At 40.9% G+C, this 22,231-nt stretch overlaps 1 protein-coding gene across 1 annotated transcript in view; it reads left to right on the top strand.

The window, feature by feature from the left end:
• The window catches only part of LOC109912514 (receptor-type tyrosine-protein phosphatase gamma-like), a 767,972-nt gene that overhangs the window by 368,351 nt on the left and 377,390 nt on the right, over positions 1 to 22,231 (top strand). The window contains exon 3 of the mRNA XM_048606500.1: positions 15,968 to 16,147. Coding sequence (XP_048462457.1) covers positions 15,968 to 16,147 — 180 coding nt within the window. The remainder of the gene's footprint in view (positions 1 to 15,967; positions 16,148 to 22,231) is intronic.

Here is a 22,231-nt window from a genome sequence, read left to right on the forward strand (position 1 = left end):
GCAAAGATTCTAAGACTCTTTCATTTAAGTTGAAATATTTATAGCCTCCTAATGAGCTATCTCTAGCCTGTGGCCTTGATGGCTTGCAATTAGTACAGTAATGGTTAGGAATGCTTTATTTATATAGTTCAACATGCTTTTAATTTGGTTCACCATTTAGTATGACAATGGACTTGTTTAGAGAGCACATTTAACATGAAACACCACCTGTAGGACGATTAATGAAATTTAAGGCAATTTATTTGACACAGTATGGTTTTATTCAAGTGAAACAGCAATACAGTCGACATTTTGTCAAAGAGATGCAGTGCTCTTTCATACTAAAGAATATTTTAAGGGCGATTTTACTCATTATGAAAAATACATTGGTACAACCTACCTCCAATCTAACTTGCATGTGGAAACCTTTAAAAAAGAGAGAGGAAGACAGAACATTCAATTAAAATTTAGAAAGTGGAATCTGAATACTACATGAATCTCCTCTCTTTCCCTTCCTCCATTTTTATGGGCTGAATCGTATGCTTCTTTGGCTAAGTATGAGTTTTTTAGAGGGATTTCTGCAGCAAGACCTAACGAGTTTTCTCAACATATCTTACCAAACTCTTCTCATTAATTATCAGCCATATCTCTATGGTGTCCATCAAGCCACTCAGCGCATGTCCTGAAATTCACTTGCATTTCTTGCACCTGCGCCTTCTTTAAAAGCCTGCTGTGTATTGTCAGTCCAAAGCTGCCCTGTAAAATTCCTGACATTTGCCCCAGACGTGGCAGACGGGGGTAAATCAGAACCCCACTGTGTAGGTACAGACCAAGAAATCCTACTCGATGCAATGAAACAGGGATGGGACTTTTATTCCAAGGGTCAGCAGTGGAGGTCATGACACCAGATCATGCTAGCCTGGTTGGAGGTTGCCTCCCGGATTAGGTCAGTTTCAGCCATCTGGAGAAATGCCAGCACTGTAGGTAGAAGATCACTGTTGTTCTCCACTCTGGCATAGTAATTGCCACCATATTTTCTCCAGTCTCTCACACTCATTCTATCACTGCTATTATACCTATCTCCCGCCAAGATTTTTGCTCCACCATTCTCAGTATTGCTTGAAACATCTTCCCTTATTGTCTGTCACCCAGCTCAACCCCCAATACCACGAGCCCTGCATGACACTGCCTAATTATTCACTTGGGACACCTCTCCATCTTTACCAAAAGCAACAGCTGTGCCACCCACTTTCATCTCCCTTAAAACCTGCCTTGCTGTCATTCCAAACGGAGCAGGAATAGCCAATTTGTATCCTCCAGCCATCGCTTTCAGTGGATTATGGCTCATTTGATTACTGTACATTCCCAACTACTCCTAATAAGCTTGCAGTATTTTGTTTATCAAGGAGCTCTCTACCTCTGCCTTAAAAATATTCAACAAACTCACTTCCATTATCTTTTGAGGAAGAGATTTCCAAAGACTCACAACTCTTGGTGAGAAAAGATTTTACCTCACCACTGACTTAAATGGATGGACTCTTACTTTAAACAATGACCCGCTGGTTCTAGATTCTTCCATAAGGGGGAATATCTTTCCTACAGGTGTTGAGAGTTGAGTGAGCTGGCCTGTGATTTCTTGCCTTCTGTGTCCCTCCCTTTTTGGAGATACTGCATTTGCTATTTTCTAATCTAATGGAATATTTCCTAAATTTAGGGAATTTTAGAAAATTAAAACTAAACTATCAACTATCTCGCTAACTACTTCTTATAAAACCTAAGGAGGAAACCCATCAGGACCCAGGAACATGTCAGTTTAGAGCTTCAACAATTTTTTCACTACCACTTCCCTGGTGATTGTAATTTTTTGAGTTCATCCCTTCCTTCCATTCACTGGTTTACAGTTATTTATTGGATGTTATTTGTATCCTCTGTTGTGATGACCAATACAAGATATCAATTAACTTCATTTGCCATCTCCTTATTTTCCATGATTAATTTCCCAGATTCACTTTCTATAGGACTATTGCTCATTTAGTTAATTCTCTTTTTAATTATATACAGAAACTCTTACCGATCTGTATTTATATTTCTAGCTGACTATCGGTCATACTCTATTTCCACCATCCATATTATTCTTTTAGTCATTTTTTGATGTTTTTTAATATTCTGTCCAATTTCCAGACTGCCACCTGTTTTTGAATAATCTTAGGGTACAGGTTGAAGGAGTGCACCATCTTTCTCTGGTTCTATGAGTTTATATATTTAAATGTTTTGCCCAGTTACTGATATGGCAGTTTATACTTCACCTATATTTTCATTTTGAATATAAAAAATATCTCCCAACCTGTATGCTTTACTAAGCAACAATATTATTGATTTATTAATGCAATAAAAGTTATTCAACTAAGATGCAAAACTGATTAATATGTAACTTAAAATATGAAAGTTTAAATTTTAACCCTTCTAAATAACCTAACACACACTCTGGTTAAAGAAACCAAAAGGAAGTTTTTCTGCAGAGATCAACTTTAAAAAAAATGCTTTGGCAAAATAATTCTTGAAGCAAAAAGATAAGATTTGAAATGCTATGAATAGCTTTTGGTCTGATGTCCTAGTATACTGAATGAGTATAAACACAGCTTGATGTTGGTACCTTTTCAGAATCAGTTTGTTCAGGAGATGTCGACAGCGAGTCTTCCAGATGTTTCTCAGGAGAATTGAAGCATTAGTTTTTTTTCAGATCTCATGCTCTCAAAAGGGTTTTCTGAAAAAGCTGGGAAAGGATGAGTTGGGTGGCTTCTGTCTTAATAAGACCATAAGACATAGGAGCAGAAATTAGGCCATTCAGTCCATTGAGTCTTCTCCACCATTCAGTAATGGCTGACAAGTTTCTCAATATAGGCTACACCTAACCTGACCTTTCCAAGTAACATCCCAAAAAAAAACCTCTGACAGCCATAAACCCAGACATGTAACTTCTGTGTAAACTAGTCCAGTCTGTTCTATTGTCTATCAGGTGCCTACTGTTTTTTGAGGTTAATGATTTCTTCCAGTAAGTGTTATGGTAAAAAAAATCCAAATTGCCTTGAATGGAAGGATGTGTGTGCATTGGAGAATGTAAAAAAGAGGTTTATAAGAACGATTCCAGGGCTGAGACACATCAGGTAAGAGAAAAGATTGCAGAAATTGGGTTTGTTTTTCTTAGAGAGGAAACAGCTAAGGGGAGATTTGACAGTAGTTTTCAAAACCATGAGGGGTCTGGACAGAGTGAATAGGGAGAAACTGTTCCCACTCATAAACAGATTGGGAACCAGAGAGCAGAGCTTTAAAGCTTGGAAGTGTGGTGGAGGCAACTTCTATTCAGACATTCAAGAGGGCATTTCATGATTATTTAAACAGAGGCAATGTGCAGGGTCACAGGGAAAAGGCAAGAGATTGGTATTAAATTAAAATGCTCAGAGAGCCAGCACAGACACAACTGGTTGAATAACCTCGTTTTACACCATAATAATTCAGTGCCTCCAAGACCTTTCAGTAACTTCTTAAAACAAAAACAAGTTCAGGCATCTTCCAATTGAATACATTTTCACAATCTTTTAAACACAAGTTCTCATGCTTTTTCTTTAAGTTTGAAACTGCCTTTAACTATTTTCAGTTCGGCACAATGGTGGGTCCTCCACGGGAAATATTATTTCTTATGAGTATATATCTGTTTTGTGTATTCTCAAAAAAATACCCTTAAATATCTGCAATTGCATCTCGACTAACCTATATCTTAACCTAATATGTGGCTGAGCTAACTCAATGGATTCATCTCAGAGTGCTACAGCAGCGAGTACAAATTTGAACAGATTGGTGAGAGTTGAGTGAGGGAGGGAGTAGGGGAAGGAGCGGAAGGAGGTGTTCCCTCACTTTATAGAACTTTTTTCACCTTGTAGGAATTGGGTCTCTGGGAAGTGGTTAAGATCTATTTTATTCCTAAGCTTGAAAATAGTATAGCAACTGTTGGTAAGATTAGTAAAACATGTAGGAAATGAAGATAAATAATTGCATTAAATAATTATGTAGTTAATTCAAACTCAACAAGAATAATAAGACAGGTGATATATGGCAATTTCAGCATATGGAGCTCCTAGATGCCAGTATGAACTAGGGCAAATTGTCATAAGTCTTTCCCGCTTAAGCAACTTTGGTTCAGAGTTTATGAGCTGGAGGCTGAAATATAGATACTGTGACACATCAGGGAGGTGAAAAGATAGCTGGATACTAGATTCCAGGAGGGTAGTTACAGCCCTTAGGATAGCATCTTCTGATTTGGTCTGTGGTCCGGAAAGAAGATTGTGACTATGAATGCCAGTTCACTTTAGCTAGTTATGCTAGAAAAAATATTGGACTCGATGTTACCAGACCTGCTGAGTTTCTGCAGTATTTTCGATTTTTTTTTTCGATACTATCTGCTTGGCATGATTGTTAAAGACCAATTTCACTCATAAATGACAAATTCCAGCCCTTCTTTTCCCCTACCCCTACAAAATTGCCAGTTCAAAGCATTTTTTGCAACATTTAAGAACAAAATACAATACAGGACAGAAACAGGCCCTCCAGCCCTCCTAGCCTGCGTCGACACATTTTGCCCTTCCATGCTAAAGGTGTCTTCACTTATAGCATCCGTATTTCTCTATTCCCTTCCTATTCATGTATTTGCCCAGGTGCTTCTTGAATGCTGCTCTTGTGTTTGCTTCCACCACCTTCTCTGCTAGAGCGTTCCATGCACTCACCACGCTTTGTGTGAAAACCTTGCCTCGCACATCTCTTTTAAATATCCTCCCCGCAATTTGAACCTGTCTCTGACTTCTGACTTCTCTGCCCTGGGAAAAAGCCTCATACATTCTACTCTATCCATGCCATTCACAATCTTAAACTTCTATCAGGATGCCGCTCAACCTCCTGCGTTCCACTGAAAACAAACCACTCTATCCAAGGTAACAAGGTGTAGAGCTGGATGAACACAGCAGTCCAAGCAGCATCAGGGGAGCAGGAAAGCTGACATTTCGGGCCTAGACCTTTCTTCAGAAATGGGGGAGGAGAAGGGGGTTCTGAAATAAATAGGGAGAGACAGGGAGGCGGATAGAAGATGGATAAAGGAGAAGATAGGTGGAGAGGAGACAGACAGGTCAAAGAGGCAGGGATGGAGCCAGTAAAGGTGAATGTAGGTGGGGAGTTAGGGAGGGGATAGGTCAGTCCAGGAAGGACAGACAGGTCAAGGGGGTGGGATGAGGCTAGTAGGTAGGAGATGGGGTTGGGGCTTGAGGTGGAGGAGGGGATAGGTGGGAGGAAGGACAGGTTACGGAGGCCGGGACAAGCTGGACTGGTTTTGGGATGCAGTTGGGGGAGGGGAGATTTTGAAGCTTGTGAAGTCCACATTGATATCATTGGGCTGCAGGGTTCCCAAGCGAAATATGAGGTGCTGTTCTTGCAACCCTCAGGTGGCATCATTGTGGCACTGCAGGAGGCCCAGGATGGACATGTCATCTGAGGAATGGGAGGGGGAGTTGAAATGGTTCGCGACTGGGAGGTGCAGTTGTTTAGTGCGAACCGTGCGTAGGTGTTCTGCAAAGTGGTCCCCAAGCCTCCACTTGGTTTCCCCGATGTAGAGGAGGCCACATCTGGAACAGCAGATACAGTATACCACATTAGCAGATGCGCAGGTGAACATCTGCTTGATGTGGAAAGTCTTCATGGGGCCTGGGATGGGGTGAGGGGGGAGTTGTAGGGGCAGGTGTAGCACTTCCTGCGGTTGCAGGGAAAAGTGCCGGGTGTGGTGGGGCTGGAGGGGAGTGTGGAGCAGACAAGGGAGTCACGGAGAGAGTGGTCCCTCCAGAAAGCAGATAAGGGTGGGGAGGGAAAAATGTCTTTGGTGGTGGGGTCGGATTGCAGATGGTGGAAATGTCGGAGGATGATGCGTTGGATCCGGAGGTTGGTGGGGTGGTACGTGAGGACGAGGGGGATTCTGTTTTGGTTGTTATTGAGGGGAGGGGGTGTGAGGGATGAGTTGTGGGAAGTGCGGGAGACATGGTCGAGGGCGTTCTCAACCACTGAGGGGGGGATGTTGCGGTCCTTGAAAAACGAGGACATCTGAGATGTTCGGGAGTGGAATGCCTCATCCTGGGAGCAGATGCGGCGGAGGCGAAGGAATCGGGAATAGGGGATGGCATTTTTGCAGGAAGGTCGGTGGGAGGAGGTGTATTCTAGCTAGTTGCAGGAGTCGGTGGGCATGAAATGGATATCGGTTTCCAGGTGGTTGCCAGAGATGGAAACAGAGAGGTGCAGGAAGGAGGGAGAGGTATCAGAGATGGTCCAGATGAACTTAAGGTTGGGGTGGAAGGCGTTGGTGAAGTGGATGAATTGTTCGAGCTCCTCGTGGGAGCACGAGGCGGCGCCAGTACAGTCATCAATGCAACGGAGGAAGAGGTGGGGTTTAGGGCCAGTGTAGCTACGGAAGAGGAATGTTTCAAAGACAATTTTCCCTCCCCACCCTTATTTGCTTTCCGGAGGGACTCCCTTGTCTGCTCCACACTCCCCTCCAGCCCCACCACACCCGGCACTTTTCCCTGCAACCGCAGGAAGTGCTACACCTTCCCCGACACCTCCCCCCAACCCCCATCCCAGGCCCCAAGAAGACTTTCAACATCAAGCAGATGTTCACCTGCACATCTGCTAATGTGGTATACTGTATCCGCTGTTCCAGATGTGGCCTCCTCTACATCGGGGAAACCAAGCGGAGGCTTGGGGACTGCTTTGCAGAACACCTACGCTCGGTTTGCACTAAACAGCTGCACCTCCCAGTCACAAACCATTTCAACTCCTCCTCCCATTCCTCATGAGACATGTCCAGCCTGGGCCTCCTGCAGTGCCACAATGATGCCACCCGAAGGTTGCAGAAACAGCACCTCATATTTCGCTTGGGAACCCTGCAGCCCAATGATATCAATGTGGACTTCACAAGCTTCAAAATCTCCCCTCCCCCAACCGCATCCCAAAACCAGCCCAGCCTGTCCCCGCCTCCGTAACCTGTCCTTCCTCCCACCTATCCCCTCCTCCACCTCAAGCCCCACCCCCATCTCCTACCTACTAACCTCATCCCACCCCCTTGACCTGTCCGTCCTACCTGGACTGACCTATCCCCTCCCTAACTCCCCACCTACACTCACCTTTACTGGCTCCATCCCCGCCCCTTTGACCTGTCTGACTCCTCTCCACCTATCTTCTCCTTTATCCATCTTCTATCCGCCTCCCTGTCTCTCCCTATTTATTTCAGAACCCCCTTCTCCTCCCCCATTTCTGAAGAAGGGTCTAGGCTTTCCTGCTCCTCTGATGCTGCTTGGCCTGCTGTGTTCATCCAGCTGTACACCTTGTTATCTCAGATTCTCCAGCATCTGTAGTTCCTACTATCTCTGAAACAATTTTAACCCCCCCAGTCTATCCAACCTTTGTTCATTGCTAAAATCCCCCATACAGCAACAGGATCCACATCCTTCTGATAGTGTGGTGAGTAGAACTGTACACAATATTCCAAGGCTGAAAGAAAGTTCTATGAAGCTGCAGCATAACTTGTCTATCCTTCTAATCAATGCTCCTTCCAGTGAAGGCAAGCATGTCATAGCCTTTTTTGCTACCATACCTACCTCTGCATACCCAGATCCGTCTGCATATCTATACTTCTAAGGGTTCTGCCATTCACTCTATAATTTTCGCCTGAACTTGACCTTCCAAAATGCATCACCTCACATTTGTCCGGACTAAACTCCATCTGCTATTTTCTGCCCATGTCTCCAAATGATCTATATCCTGCTGTATCCTCTGACAATCCTCCTCACTATTTGCAACTCCACTAATCTTTGTTTGTCTGTAGACTTACTAATTAGACCAGCTACGTTTTCCTCCAAATCATTTATGTCGACCATGAACAGCAGAGGTTTCAGCACTGATCCCTGTAGAAAGCCACCAGTCACAACCCTCCATTCCGAAAAGCATCCTTCCACCGCTACCCTCTGTCTCCTATAACTAAGCCAGTTCTGTATCCATCTTGCCAGCTCACCCCGATACCATGTGACTTCACCTTTTGTACCAGTCTGCCATGAGGGACCCTGTCAAAGGCTTTACTGAAGTCCATGTAGACAACATCAACCACTTTTCCCTCATCAATCACCTTTGTCACCTCCTCAAAAAACTCAACCAAGTTCTTGAGGCATGACCTGCCCTGCACAAAACCATGCTATCGCCAATATCTAAATGTGTGTAGAACTTGTCCCTGAGAATCCTTTCCAATAATATCCCTACCACTGACATGAGGCTCGCAGGCCTGTAATTTCCTGGTTTATCCCTGCTATCCTTCTTAAACAATGGAACAACATTTGCTATTCCCCATTTCCTCTGAAAATCTAATCACTTAGGTTTTGAATTCATTCTGAGTATGATTTCCTTCGTAACTTACCAAACTCACCACTGTGATTCCTCATTTAATTATCATGATCATAATTTTGCTTTGTACTGTTCTACTTGGCCAGTCGTTCTTCAGTCATAAATCAAATGTCTAATTGGGTTCTACAGCAATTTGGGAATAAATTTATGCATGCATTCAAATTTCTACTGGCTTTTAAAGATCAGTACGGTAGAGCACAGGCCCTTCAATCCACCAAGCCTGCGCCGACATGACATTTCTCTGAACTAAAATCTTTTTGCCTCTACACTGTCCATAAATCTCTATCCCCTGCCTATCTGTCAAGATGCTATAAACATTGCTTCTACCACCTTTTATAGCGGCGCATTCCAGGCACGTACTGTGTGCAAAAACACTTGCATCTCACATCTCCTTTAAACTTTCCCCTTTCACCTTAAACCTGTTTTCCATAGTAATTAATATTTCTCCCCTGGGAAAAAGATTACGATTAAACATGCCTCTCATAATTTGTAAACTTCAATCAGACAAGGAAGTGAAGAAGGCATTTGGTATGCTGTCTTTACTGGTCTGTGCATTGAGTATAGGAGTTGGGAGGTTATGTTGTGGCTGTACAGAACATTGGTTAGGCCACTTTTAGAATACTCCATTCAGTTCTGGTCTGCTATCTATAGGGAGGATGTTGTGAAACTTGAAGAGGTTACAAAAAGATTTACAAGGATGTTGACAGGGTTGGAGAGGTTGAGGTATAGGAAGAGGCTGCATAGGCTGGGGTTATTTTCCCTGGAGCGTCAGAAGCTGAGGAGTGACCTTACAAAGCTTTATAAAATCATGAGGGGATGGATGGAGTGAATAGACAAGGTCTTTTCCCTGCGGTGGGGGAGTCCAAAACTAGAGGGCATAAGTTTAAGGTGAGAGGGGAAAGATTTAAAAGGGACCTAAGGGGCAACTTTTTCACCCAGGGCGTGGTGCCTGGTACAGAATGAGCTGCCAGAGGAAGTGGTGGAGGCTGGTACAATTGCAACATTTAAAAGACATCTGGATGGGTTCATGAATAGGAAGAGTTTAGAGGGATATGGGCAAATGGGACTAGATTTATTTAGGATATCTGGTCAGCATGGATGAGTTGGACTGAAGGATCTGTTTCTGTGCTGTACAGCTCTATGACTCTATGAATCTAGGTCACCCTTCAGCCTGTGACACTCAATTGGAAACAAACTGAATTGATCCAATCGTTCCTCATAGCTAATACCCTCCAAGCCAGGCAACACCCTGGTAACACAGTGTGGAGCTGAAGGAACACAGCAGGCCAGGCAGCATCAGAGGAGGGCCAGGCAGCATCAGAGGAGCAAGAAAGCTGACATTTTGGGTCGGGACCCTTCTTCAGAAAACCTTTTCTGTACCCTCTCCAAAACCACAACATCTTTTTGGTAGTGTGGCGACCAGAACTGTATGCACTATTCCAAATTTGGACTGACTAAAGTTCCATACGACTGCAACACATCTTGCCAATTTTTATATTCTGTGCCCCGACCGATGAAGGCAAGCATGCCATACACCTTCCTGACCACCTTAAAATTATGCATATATTTTAAAAAGAAGCAAACTATGATTCTCTTCCATGAATCTAATTTTGGCTTTATCCCTCTTGTGGTGAACAAGAAACTATGTGAGCCTAAGTTTTCGAACATATCTTAGAATCATGTGTTTTGTATTTTTTTTAATCTTAGGGAAGGATGGACATACACCATGTGACTTAATTGTGACTTCCAGATGTTTCTTTGGCATTAGAATCTGCAGGATATATTACTAGTGTATAGCATAAATTTCAACCTGTTGATGATATAATGTACCTTGTTTTAAAAAGTGTAAACATTTACAAGCTTCGTTCTACAGTTTAACACTTTAGCAACCCTTATTAAAATATGGATGGATGTATTCTGTTCCTTATTAATTATGAGGGGTTTGCATCACCAATTTCCTGAATATCAGGCGCTTCAAGAGACAAATTGAGTTTAAATCTGCAGTGGAAGATCAGCTTCAATCAAAATAAATGTGAACCAGAATAAATGTGAAAAAAGAAAATGTGGGTTTGATGCATTAAATTTGCTGGTAGCAAATTGTAGCTGGATGAATCCCACGGGGTGTTGTCATGATTGCATTTTCACAGTATGAAACACTTGCTATTTTCAACTGTTTGCCCTTAATGGAGAATCAGGAGCAGAAATGTTGTCCTCGACAGGTAGACTTTCTAAATATTCAATAAAATCTTAAATACTCTTGGGATCAGAAAACCTGTGGGCAGTGAAACAATATGAGATGAGAAGTTCCAAAATGATTAAAATAAAGCTGTTTAGATTAACTTGAGCATAGTACATCTTTATGTCTCTAGTTAATTTAATTTTCAGTGTAAATATATGAGGAATGAAACTTCCAATCAACTAACATAAGTTTGCTTTGTGCTGTATATTTCCACTCGATAGTGGGTCAGTTAGTTTAGTTGGCTGAACAGCTGGTTCGTGATGCAGAGTGATGCCAGTAGCTCAGGTTCAGTTCCCACACCAGCTGAGGTTACCATGAAGATCCTGCCTGAGAAACCTCGTACATGGTCTTAAGTGTGTTGACCCTCAAATTACACTCAACAGCGGTCACCTCTCTCTTATAAGAAATGGGACTATGACGACTTCATTTTCACCAGATGATTAGTGACAAGCCTTTCTTTGCATCTGACATGCACCAATTTACTGGACAATAATCTGAATAATATGTCTAACATCTTCCCACAGATTATAAGGCCTCATTAACTTCTACATTTATTAATGAACTGTTAGCAGGATCTAAGACACATTAATTATACAGGGATTACTGATGAAATAACTGTTTTCCCACTTGCTTTTTTTTGTTCTTATATTTTTGCTTTAGAGGGCTGGTTTGATGGGACAGTGAGATTGTGTCCCTAAAATCTTCCACCTGAGCAGTAAAATGCATATGCCAAAGTTCACAGAGAGTGCAAATTTTAAATGCAGAAATTTTCGCAATCAATAATCACTAAATGTATGATTACAAAATGCCAAAAGCATTGTCTTTAATCCTCGAGATGCCCTATGCAGCCCATTTAATATATTAAATGTTGAAAGATTAAACTCTTGGCATGAAGAAAGTGAATGTTTTGTGAACATATATTTCAGACATGGCTTAATTTTTAATTGTTAGTCGACATGCCTCTTAACCTATTGAATAAATCGCATTTTGGGAAAATGTTGAAATCTATTTTGTTATGTAGAAAGTAGCAGGAAACTTGAGGCTTGACACAAGTCCAGTGGATTAAGGAAAACCAGCAAAATGTAGTTTTTGATTTTGAAAATACATTTGATGTGGTGCCATCTATATGAGCTTATGATTTTGGGGATGATAAACATGTATGTATGGAGGACTAGTTAACTAACAGAAGACAGAATAAGTGAATCATTTTCAAGCTGGCAAAAAAAGTGCAAAAATGCTTTGGGAACATGGATACAAATCCCACCATGACAGTTGGATGAATTTGAACTGAATTAATGCAATCTTGAATTCAATACTGAGCGCAGTAATGCTGACCATGAAACCTTCACCAATTGTGTCTTTGAAAAATTTTGTTTTACTTGTGTCTTTCAGGGAAGAAATTCTGCCATTCTTACACGGTCTAGTCTCCATGTGACTTCAGACTCACAGCAATATGCTTGACTTGTAACAGTCCTTTGAAATGTCCTAACAAGTCATTCAGATTAATGATATTTAGGGATTGGCAACAAATGCAGTGGCAAAATTCTAAATGAAGAGAGACTGCGAAATGCTGGCTTACAAAGGGAGCTGGGTACATGAATCACAATTGTCAGCATGCAGCTTCAGCAAGTTAATAGGAAGACAACTGGATTTCCGACCTTTATTGCAGGCAGGGAGGTGGGGCAGTATAAAAAGAAGGGACATCTTGGTAAAAACATCCAAGGCATTGGTGACGCTACACCTAAATATACTGTATACAGTTCTGGTTGCTTTACTTTAGGAGGGACATATTTGCACTGTTAGCAATACTAGAGTAGGTTCAATGGGCTGATTTCTGTGGCAGAAGTTTGTCTTCTGAGGAAACATTGAGCAGGCCTGTCCTAGATTTATTGGAGTTTAGAAGAATGAGAGATAATACTATTAAAACAAATAAGATTCTGAAGGGTCTTAACAGGATAAATGCTGAGTAGATGCGTTCTCTTGTGGAAAAAACAAAATAAGAGGCCTACATTTATGAAAGAATGGAGAAGGAGTTTCTTCTCTCAGGGTAATTAGTATTTGGAATTCTCTGCCATAGAGAGCATTGGAGGATGGATCATTAAATATGTTGAAGGCCAAGCTGGATGGATTTTTAACTGACAAAGTCATGGGTTACGAGGGTCAGACAGGAAAGTGGAGTTAAGGCCATAATCAGATTTTATCTGGCAGAACACACTTAAGGGGTCAAATGATATAATTCTGCTCCCATTTCTACTGTTCTGTTAGCATGTTGTTACTTATTTTGTGACCATCCTTCATTTTTCATTTTCATCCTTTGCTACAGTTCTACTTGCAACTTAAGATTTAAAACAAAAACACTCTTGACTGTTTTCGATTGTCATTCATCTGACCTGTTTAGCATCAATACCAGTCGATATAAATTGAATAAAAAGTGAACTAACTTGTCTTCAATCTTTGCAGTTGACCAAAGTGAATTCTCCAACCTTTTTTTAAATGTACTATATGGAAACAACCTTTCTCAGTATCTGGTGAAAGTTGCAACATTTACAACATTATTGACCAAAAGCGAATAAACCCATTTATTCTTCAACAGGCAGTGAATAATTTTAGGAAATATCCATAATTCTAAAGAATCTTGAAATTACAGGGAAGCCACTGATCTTTTTTTCATGTATTTTCTCCTTTCTCCATTTTAAAATGTAAGTTTGGTAAGTTTTGGAATTAAGATTGATTGTTCCATTAAGAACATTGAAATGTGTGTCATTTCTCATGGCATGTTGACATTTATTTCCAACCATTGTCCTTCGTGGCCAACATGTATAGGAAAAGGGAGTAGTGTTAGAAAACATCTTCAGTCAACATCAGACCTTTGTGACCTTCTCAGAATCAATAGTGTGGAAATATATAAACAACAATTGCAATATTATTGGTTCAGCTCTGTTTGGAAATGAATTAAAGCAGCAGCAAAATATAATAATTTGGTGTGTACATTTATTTTAAATACCAGATTTGCAAGAAATGTGAAATCCATGTTTACTTAGTTGCCCTTTTTCAGATCTGAAATCTCTAATCAGCTCTTCTTGCTTTAATTGTTTCCATGGAAATATTGAGCACTCATCAAAAGCAGAACCACTTGTGTGGTGCGCACCTGAAAGTAAATTATCGTGCAAGATGATATGGGAAACTCCATCATCTTGAATATCAGCAACCATTTTCTGACCTGTGTCGAGTAAATTATTCTTGCTTTCTCAGTATTTAAAAAACATGCTTCTTTTAATTGCCCCAAATGTTAATTTGTTTTCAAAATTGCTTGATAGATCCAAGCTAAATTAACTTGTAGGTTATTCAGTCTCTGGGGCACTTTTATTATCTCGAAGAATGACAATCAGTTCTATTTGGTTTTGTACTGATACCGGTGACTTTCACCTTTTCCAATGGATCCCCAGAGCCAAAGATAGTAGCTAGCTCAGATATTGAGTAATTGTTCACAGTATTTTGGTCGCACTTAACTAGAAACAATTGTTAACAACTTTGAGGTTCATTTCTTCTGCTAGATGTAAAAGCTTGTTGCCATTAATGAATTTTGATGGTGAAATCCATTTTACTGGCGTACATGTACAATTTTAGTTTTTTGTATTTCACTTTGCTTAGCTTATCAACGACAAGTTTGGCAGTGGGTGTTTAATCAGGTGTTAGGGTATGAAAAGGAGACACTGCTGTCTTCTAATTGCCAACTGATCAAGACCTATGCAGAAAGCTGCATGAACGGCCTTTCTGCCCAGATGCTAATTGACAACGTTCTAGTCTCATCATATTGCTGCTGGTATTCACCCTATGGTAGGCAGGAAGTCGCCACTTGAGTATCCAAGAAACAGGCTTTCAGGGAATGATCCCTTGTTCAAAGGCACTTATTGTCCGGTCAAGTGACCTGGCATCAGGAATGGGACAACTCAATGAGAGGAGTACTGTGCTTTTTCTTCTGACCTCCATCCGTCCTTGTTCAACTGTGGTTTGAGTCCCCGTTTATCCTGCGCATCTCCTTGCAAGCTTTACCAACAACAGCCATGACTCTGAATCTGTTGGCATTGGAGAGCTGCCAGCTTTGCAGAGGGTGGGATTTCTACCACTGGGGCCCTGAAGCTCAGGAAAGACCTGATACTAGCCAGTTAAATGCTTGATTGGAACTTAAGTCTGGTGGGCCGTCTCCAATGGAAGCAATGTAGAACCTACATTGGTTCTCTTGCCAGTGGGTGAGACACCTTCCGCTAACATTAAATTCTACCCATAATGTCTGTAGGCTAGATTGCGCACTGACAAGTATGTAGCTTTTATGGTAGATTTAAAGTGGCTTCCTTCTGACTTCTTAAGAAGACTAATTGAACAGAGTTGTGCACTATTATTTTATTCAGGAGCGTAGGATCATTTTCAAGTTCCAGCTCACGTGGGTCTGCGGTGTGCCCTCAGACATGATATTTAGTAAGATAGCCTCCTAATTGACCAGTTTGGTGTCTTGTGCTTCTGTTAAGAACAATGGGCCAATTTCTGAGGCTGAGTTGGCAATTTCCCATTCAGAAAACCCACAGCAAACACTGGCTTGCAGCCACACGGGTTGAGGTGAGCAATAAGGTGGCAAGCACAAAGACAGCAAAGATACCTCAAAGTAGAGCTACCCTCTGATTATGTACTATGTTGTTAAAAAGTTACAGGGACACAACTGTCAGTACAGAGGGGCAGCCGTTCCACAGGTCTATGGCTGTGGCCCTCTGGCATCCACTGCTGGTCGGTGGGAGGAGAAGGTCAATAAAACAGGCCTCTGGGCTTGGTACTCGTGAGAGTCTGCTCCAGGTCTGAGAAGATCTCATTCTCCTCAGACCCTTAATTGATCTTTAAAAGCTGCCTGTCAATACTGGATAGTTAGTTGATACTCTAATCTGAAATTTTGCTTCGAGGTGCCCCTTTAAATCTGCTTCTGCAGAACCAGGAAGATTCACCTTTTATTTTCATCCAAATGTGACAGAAACAAGTATTTTTGTTTTCTGGTGAGAGGATGATGTTTGGAATGTATTGTGAACATGAACATGGATAAGTTCCAGCTTGTAAATAATGTTTTTTAACAGCATTAACAACAACCAAATACATTTGACTAAATTCATGAACTGTGATTTTCCTCATTGTGTATCAGTACTCATATGCTTTAGGTTACAAGGACTGAAATGGGGTCTGAATTTCATGACATTTGGCACTAAATATACTTTTTTTTCCCTTTAGGAATCTATGGACCAGAAAATTGGGCCACATCTTACATGAACTGTTCTGGCATCAAGCAGTCCCCAGTTGATATTATAGATCAGAAGAGTCATGAAAAGGATATCTTGCAGCAAATCTATCTTGAGGGATTTGAGATTGAGTCCTCGAATAGGACTTGTATGAAAAACACTGGAAAGACAAGTAAGTTTGTTAGTATGGATAAGCAATGCTTTTCTGGTCATTTAAACTACCATCAAACATTTGGGGACATTTAAATGAAATCAAGCATAAAAAAAGCCAGTACGGTAGGAAACTAAAACGTCACAAAATATTACATTCTTCAAACTATGTCATGATAGTGAGGTCCTCTACGGGTACTGTGTTATATGTTATGTGGTCCTAAATTTGCATTGCTGAATCACTTCAACATGTTTCATGAACTAATTGCAACTTCGTTTACCATAGAATCCACCTGTTTGTAGGGTGGCTGATTTCCTGAACTCTGAAGGTGCAATTATAAATAGCTTTGTTTAAATATAATTTATGTAAGTGAGCCTTCAGCAGCAGTTTAAATGTCAATTTGATTTCTTGCCAGCGACCACTGCTCACCCTAGTGACTCAGGAAACAAGTTTGCAGACAATTGGGAGCAATGCTTCCGGCAGGCATGTTCGTTGTTACAATTCAGGTTTCCTCCGAATACTCTGAACTCATGTTCACAGCAAAAAGGCTGTTTCCCACAAGCAAAGCCTTAGTCTCGTATGAACTGAAACTTGAAGCTTTTTTCAGGATATGAATGGGATAGCATGCCAGAGAATTTCTTTTCTCTCTGCAAGGGGAACTATCTGGACTGTTCAACCTGTTGTACTGTCCACAGGTGGTGATTATTTTGCTGCAAGAATGGATTGTTCAGATTAAAACTAGGGGTTGAATTTTCACTCCCGAGGCTGGTGTGCAGAGTCAGGAAAATTCTTCCCTCTCCAATCCAACTTGATAAAATAATTCATTGAGATGTGTTATATTTTTGCTCCAGTGTAGGGGCTAACGGGAGTCAGATCCTATTCTCTCACATAAACATTGTGGAGGCAACCCAACAGGGCAGCCAATTGTTAAGTTTAAAAGACCTGCTTCGTTGCTCTGGGACTCTGCCTATAATGATAATCATGATGAATACATGATGAACTTGCCCCATGGGAAGTTACCTCTTATGAACACGGGTAGGGAACAACAGGTAACAACTCCTTCGGAAAAATATTCTCAGATGTTAAAGATCACGTTAAGTATCCAGAAGCATTATGGAAAACTGGCAACATACGTTAATGAACAGCTTGAGTCACCTCATTAGTCACCAAGTGCAAAGACGAAGCATGCTTGAATTTTGGCTGGAATTATGCTTCATTGATGGATCAGCAGTTGGGATTTGACTAGTTTTATCTCCTCTCTCAATCTATAGGCTTAACTACATTAAAAAAAATTTAAATGATGTGATTTGTGATTAAGTTAGGTTTCAAAAACTTAACAATGCCAATGTAGAAGACTGGCTGGGAGAGAGATGCCTCATTCCAATCAAAAACATAGGTTTTTCTTTGGATTTTTATTTAATCTCTCTGCAATGCAGCAGTTTGGGGGGGGGGGGGGGGGCACAGTGGCTCAGTGGTTAGCACTGCTGCCTTACTGTGCCAGGGACCCAAGTTCAATTCCACCCTCAGGCAACTGTGTGGAGCTTACACATTCTCCCCCTGTCTGTGTGGGTTTCCTCCAGGTGCTCCAGTTTCCTCCCACAGTCCAAAGATGTGCAGGTTAGGCTGGATTGGCCATGCTAAATTGCCCATAGTATTCAGGGATGTATCAGTTAGATGAGTTATGAGGGATGGGTCTAGGTGGGATGCTCTGAGGGGCAGTGTGAACTTGTTGGGCCAAAGGGCCTGTTTTCACACTGTAGAGATTCTATGATGATGATGATCTGTTTTCAACTCAATCAACATAACTTTCATCTTCACTTTTCAGGCACAATGCTGGTCTGGCTTAGATTTTTTTTTCCCCAGTTGGATATGAGTTAAGTGAAACTCAGGCAATTTCACAATGAGTTGTTCATTACCTGAATGATGAGGATGAAAATTACCCCTTTATTTCAATCACTGGGTAATTTATTTTAAAATCACATTCTCTGATGTACTGCAGTCAGATATCAGTGTTGCCCATGCAAGGTGACAATATTTTTGTAGGTGAGGCTGATACGCTACACTGTTCAGTGTTATACATTGCCTCTAACTTTGCGGCTCTGCCTTGACTACTTTGTTGCTTAGGAAAATGGGAGAAATAAATGTGTTTTGACTCAGACTGAGCATCAGTAATCCTTTAAGAGATATGCTAATAATATCATCACTGCATCATAGCATGTGACCTGCTGATATAAAGACCTTAGACTTCATCTTGACTAGGATCAGTTGAAGCATGGCATGCTCCAAGAAGCAGGCTGCTCTCTGTAACTGAATGGCTTGATTTTCGTCCAGACACTTAAGTGCTTGTGAACATAATATTTGGTAGTTATATTATATAATATTATAATATAATATATAAATATATTTGTCAGCTGTAATGTGGGTTCTATGGATTCTTAAATAACACTGCATTCACATTTAATTTTGTATGTTCTAAGGGGTAACATAAGCATTGCTGTACCAGATAAAATACCCTGCTGGAGGTGAACTCAAAGTAATAAACCAGGATTATATATGCAACATTATTTATCAGAATGTTGTACTTTCGACCAGCTCTGTGAAAATTTCTACAATTTGGATGAAACATAACCTCACCAAACGGAGTTATGAACTGAGTAATTAATCGATTGGATATGCAACTTTTCAGATTCCTTGCTAATCTTTACATTATTAGTAACATTTGTTCCATTCTTTTGTGCTTATTTTGAGGAAGTGGCACAGCATGACAAGAAACTAAGTTCAACTGAGGCTGAAATGTTTGAATTTTTAAGACATTAATAGGAGTATTCCTCAAGTATTTATAGCAATTTTCAGCAAATACTGATGCAAATCTTTTGCGGTGTTGAAGTAGTGACCTTTGAAATAAGACAAAATGTACAGTGCGGATGCAATTGCCGCTGAAAGTTAATATTAAATTGTATTTGAAATTAGTCAGGAAGTGTAATTGCTGAAACAGGCTTTAAGATTTCACACTTGGTTAGAATTGTAATTTTTTTGTGGCTTTGTGAAATGAAATGTGTGGCTATGTTTGGTCTAATACCCTATTTACTTTGTAGCTTTACGATCCGTGTCAAAATAAACAAGACAACGCGAATATTGTTCTAAGATGGACACACCATCGAAATAAATGGTGCTGAACCTCTAGCTGTAGCTTTTTCCCCAAAATAACACAAATACCTGTTGGTAGAGTTTGACATATTTGGATTATGGCATGCTGCATTTCAAAGCCCTCACTCCTGCTTTGTTCATGCCAGTGATATAATCATGCTTTCATTAACTAGTGAAGAAGGTCGAGCCCTCTGCCTGTGGGCAATTATTTACTTGGTACTTTTGAAACTAGATCTATGAGATAAAAAGAACACTGTCAACAGTATCAAGAGTTACAGTTGCCGTAGCAGAACTACTTTTGTGAAGTACTGTAAATGTGCCAGAATGATTCTTAAGTATGCAATAGCAGAGCAATGAATTATCCTTGACATTTTCCAACTTCAGGATCCATTTTTGTGAGCAAAGTTGATTTTAAGAGATAAAGTACAAGCAGAAGAAATAATTCTAATGAACCTTACCTGGATATTTGCCCAGGAAATATGAACTAGATTAAAACAGTGTACAACCTTTTGCTAAATACTTCATATGCCTTCTTAACCGCTTTATCTACCTGTCCTGCTTCTTCAAGGGACCAGTGGACATGTGCACCAAGATTCCTGTGATCTTTTGTGTTTCCCAGAGTCCTGTAAGTCATCATGTATTCCCTTGCTTTGTTTGTCCTGCCCAAGTGCATCACCTCACACTTATCCAGATTGAATACCATTTACCACTGATCAGCCTATCTGACCAGCCCATCTATATCCTCCTGTAATCTTCACTATTAACCACCCACCAATTTTCTTATCATCTGTGAACTCACTGATCAACCCTCCTTCATTCAAGACTTAATCATTTATAAATACCACACACAGCCCTGCAAAACACTATTGGATACAGGCTTCCAGTCACAAAAGCACTCCTTGGCCATCATCCTCTATTTCCTGCCAATCCACTAATCTTAGACCCAGTTAGCCAAATCTCCTAAGGACTCTAACCTTTGCTGTCAGTCACCCATGTGGCAACTTGTCAAAAGCCTTGCTGAAGTCCAAGCAGTTTACGTTGAATGCATGCCCTCATCTACACACGTGGTTTTCTCTTCGACAAATCAGTCATGTTAGTCAGACGTGACTTCCCCTTAACGAAACCATGCTGACTGTTCTTGATTAATCACTGCCTCTTCAAGTGCAGATTAATTCTGTTCCTCAGAATATTTTACAATAGTTTCCCCACCAAAGAGGTTGGATTGACTGGCCTGCAGTTTCCTGATTTATCCCTTGCTCCTTTCTTGAATAATGTTACCATATTTTCTGGGAATTTTCTGAAAACACTTCAGCAGAGAGAGAGAGATTTTTCTGTCACCAGTTTTCACTGTTTGTCACCACATATTGATATGTTGTTGGATTAGAATAGTTTCAATAATTCATAAAGACTACTAGCTATAAAATACTTTAACTTTCTGATAACGTTTTTACAGAATGAAAGCAATCTCTTGCACTCGCTTTTTTCCATGTTACTTTGTCATGTTAGTGCAGATGGGGTGAGAGGTAAATTAAACTTTCATTTTCCTTGTCTTCTGTTTGTCAAGTCTGATATTAAGGTAATCTTTAAATTCACTCTAGGGTTATTTTATGCTGGTTTGAATTGTCTTGCCACTTCAAGATGTCTGAAGGTTTTTTTTTAATGGATAACATTTTGGTAGGCAACAAAGCTACATGCATGAACTTTTGTATCACCTATTCATGAGTCATCACATCCTGAAAATGCACAGTTCCTGTACAGCACTCAATCACCCAATATATTCCATAGTTTTGTTTTATAGAGTTCCAAAATTACAGTGTAGTGATCATCCCTCTCCCACTGTCATCAAGCCAGGATACCAACTCTGATTCAACTCTGGTTCCAACAATGGAAGCAGCAGGCAATAGACAGGGTCAAAGTAATCCTACGAGCAACTGATCAGATTTAGACTCTGCAATCTTGCCACATACAATTGTGAAAGGCTGTGGACAGTTAAAAAGTTAACATGGAGGTGCAGGCTCTACAAATATGCCTATCCACAGTACGAGGAAGCCAATATATCAGTGTAAGAGACAAGGTTGAAGTATTTGCACCTATCTTTAGTCAGAAGTACCAAGTGAATGATCCATCTTGGTCTCCTCCTGAGATCTTGAGCATCATGGATGACAGTCTTCAACAATTTAACTCACTCCGTGCGATATCAAGTAACAGCCCAAGACACTGGATACTGCAAAGGCTTGGACTGTGAGGATATTGTGGCAATCGTCCAGAAGACCTGGGTTCCAGAACTTGCCACAACCCTAGCTAAGCTGTTTCAGTACAGCTGCAACACTAGCATCTCCCTGATAATGTGGAAAATTACCTAAGTATGTCCTGTGCACAAATAGCAGGACAAATCCAACCACGCAAGTTATCGCCTCGTCAGTCTAATTCCAGTCATCAGCAATGTGATGAAGGGGGCCTTTCACAATGTGGAAGACAGCACTTGTAAAGGAATACAGGGGGTCACTGGTCTATGAACATTGACATACATATGCTCATGTTGATGAACATGATCCCATGCATGGTTGTAACTTTAAAGACCCAACATACAAACATTTCCTGTACTTAAAAATAGCCATTTTACATTGTTCAAGTTCTGACTTGCAAATGAAGTCCAGAACAGAACCCATTCGCAAACCAGGAACAACCTGTAACCTGTTCATTCAGTTTGTGTTCCACCAGGGCTGCTTGGCTCCTGACTGAACTCCAGACGCAGGGGGAGAGGTGCTGCCCTTGACATCAACGAACCATTCAACAGAGTATGGCCTAGTAAAATTGGAGTTGATGAAAACCAGGAGGAAAATTTTCAGCTGGATGTGGTAATATTTAGCATGGATGTAGATGTTTGTGTTTACGTCAATTATCTTGGCCCAGGACATCATCATGATAAGTGCTCTTAAGAGTAATATGCTAGGCCCA

This window comes from Rhincodon typus, chromosome 16 (genome assembly GCF_021869965.1).
Source record: "Rhincodon typus isolate 14 chromosome 16, sRhiTyp1.1, whole genome shotgun sequence".
Taxonomy (NCBI): domain Eukaryota; kingdom Metazoa; phylum Chordata; class Chondrichthyes; order Orectolobiformes; family Rhincodontidae; genus Rhincodon; species Rhincodon typus.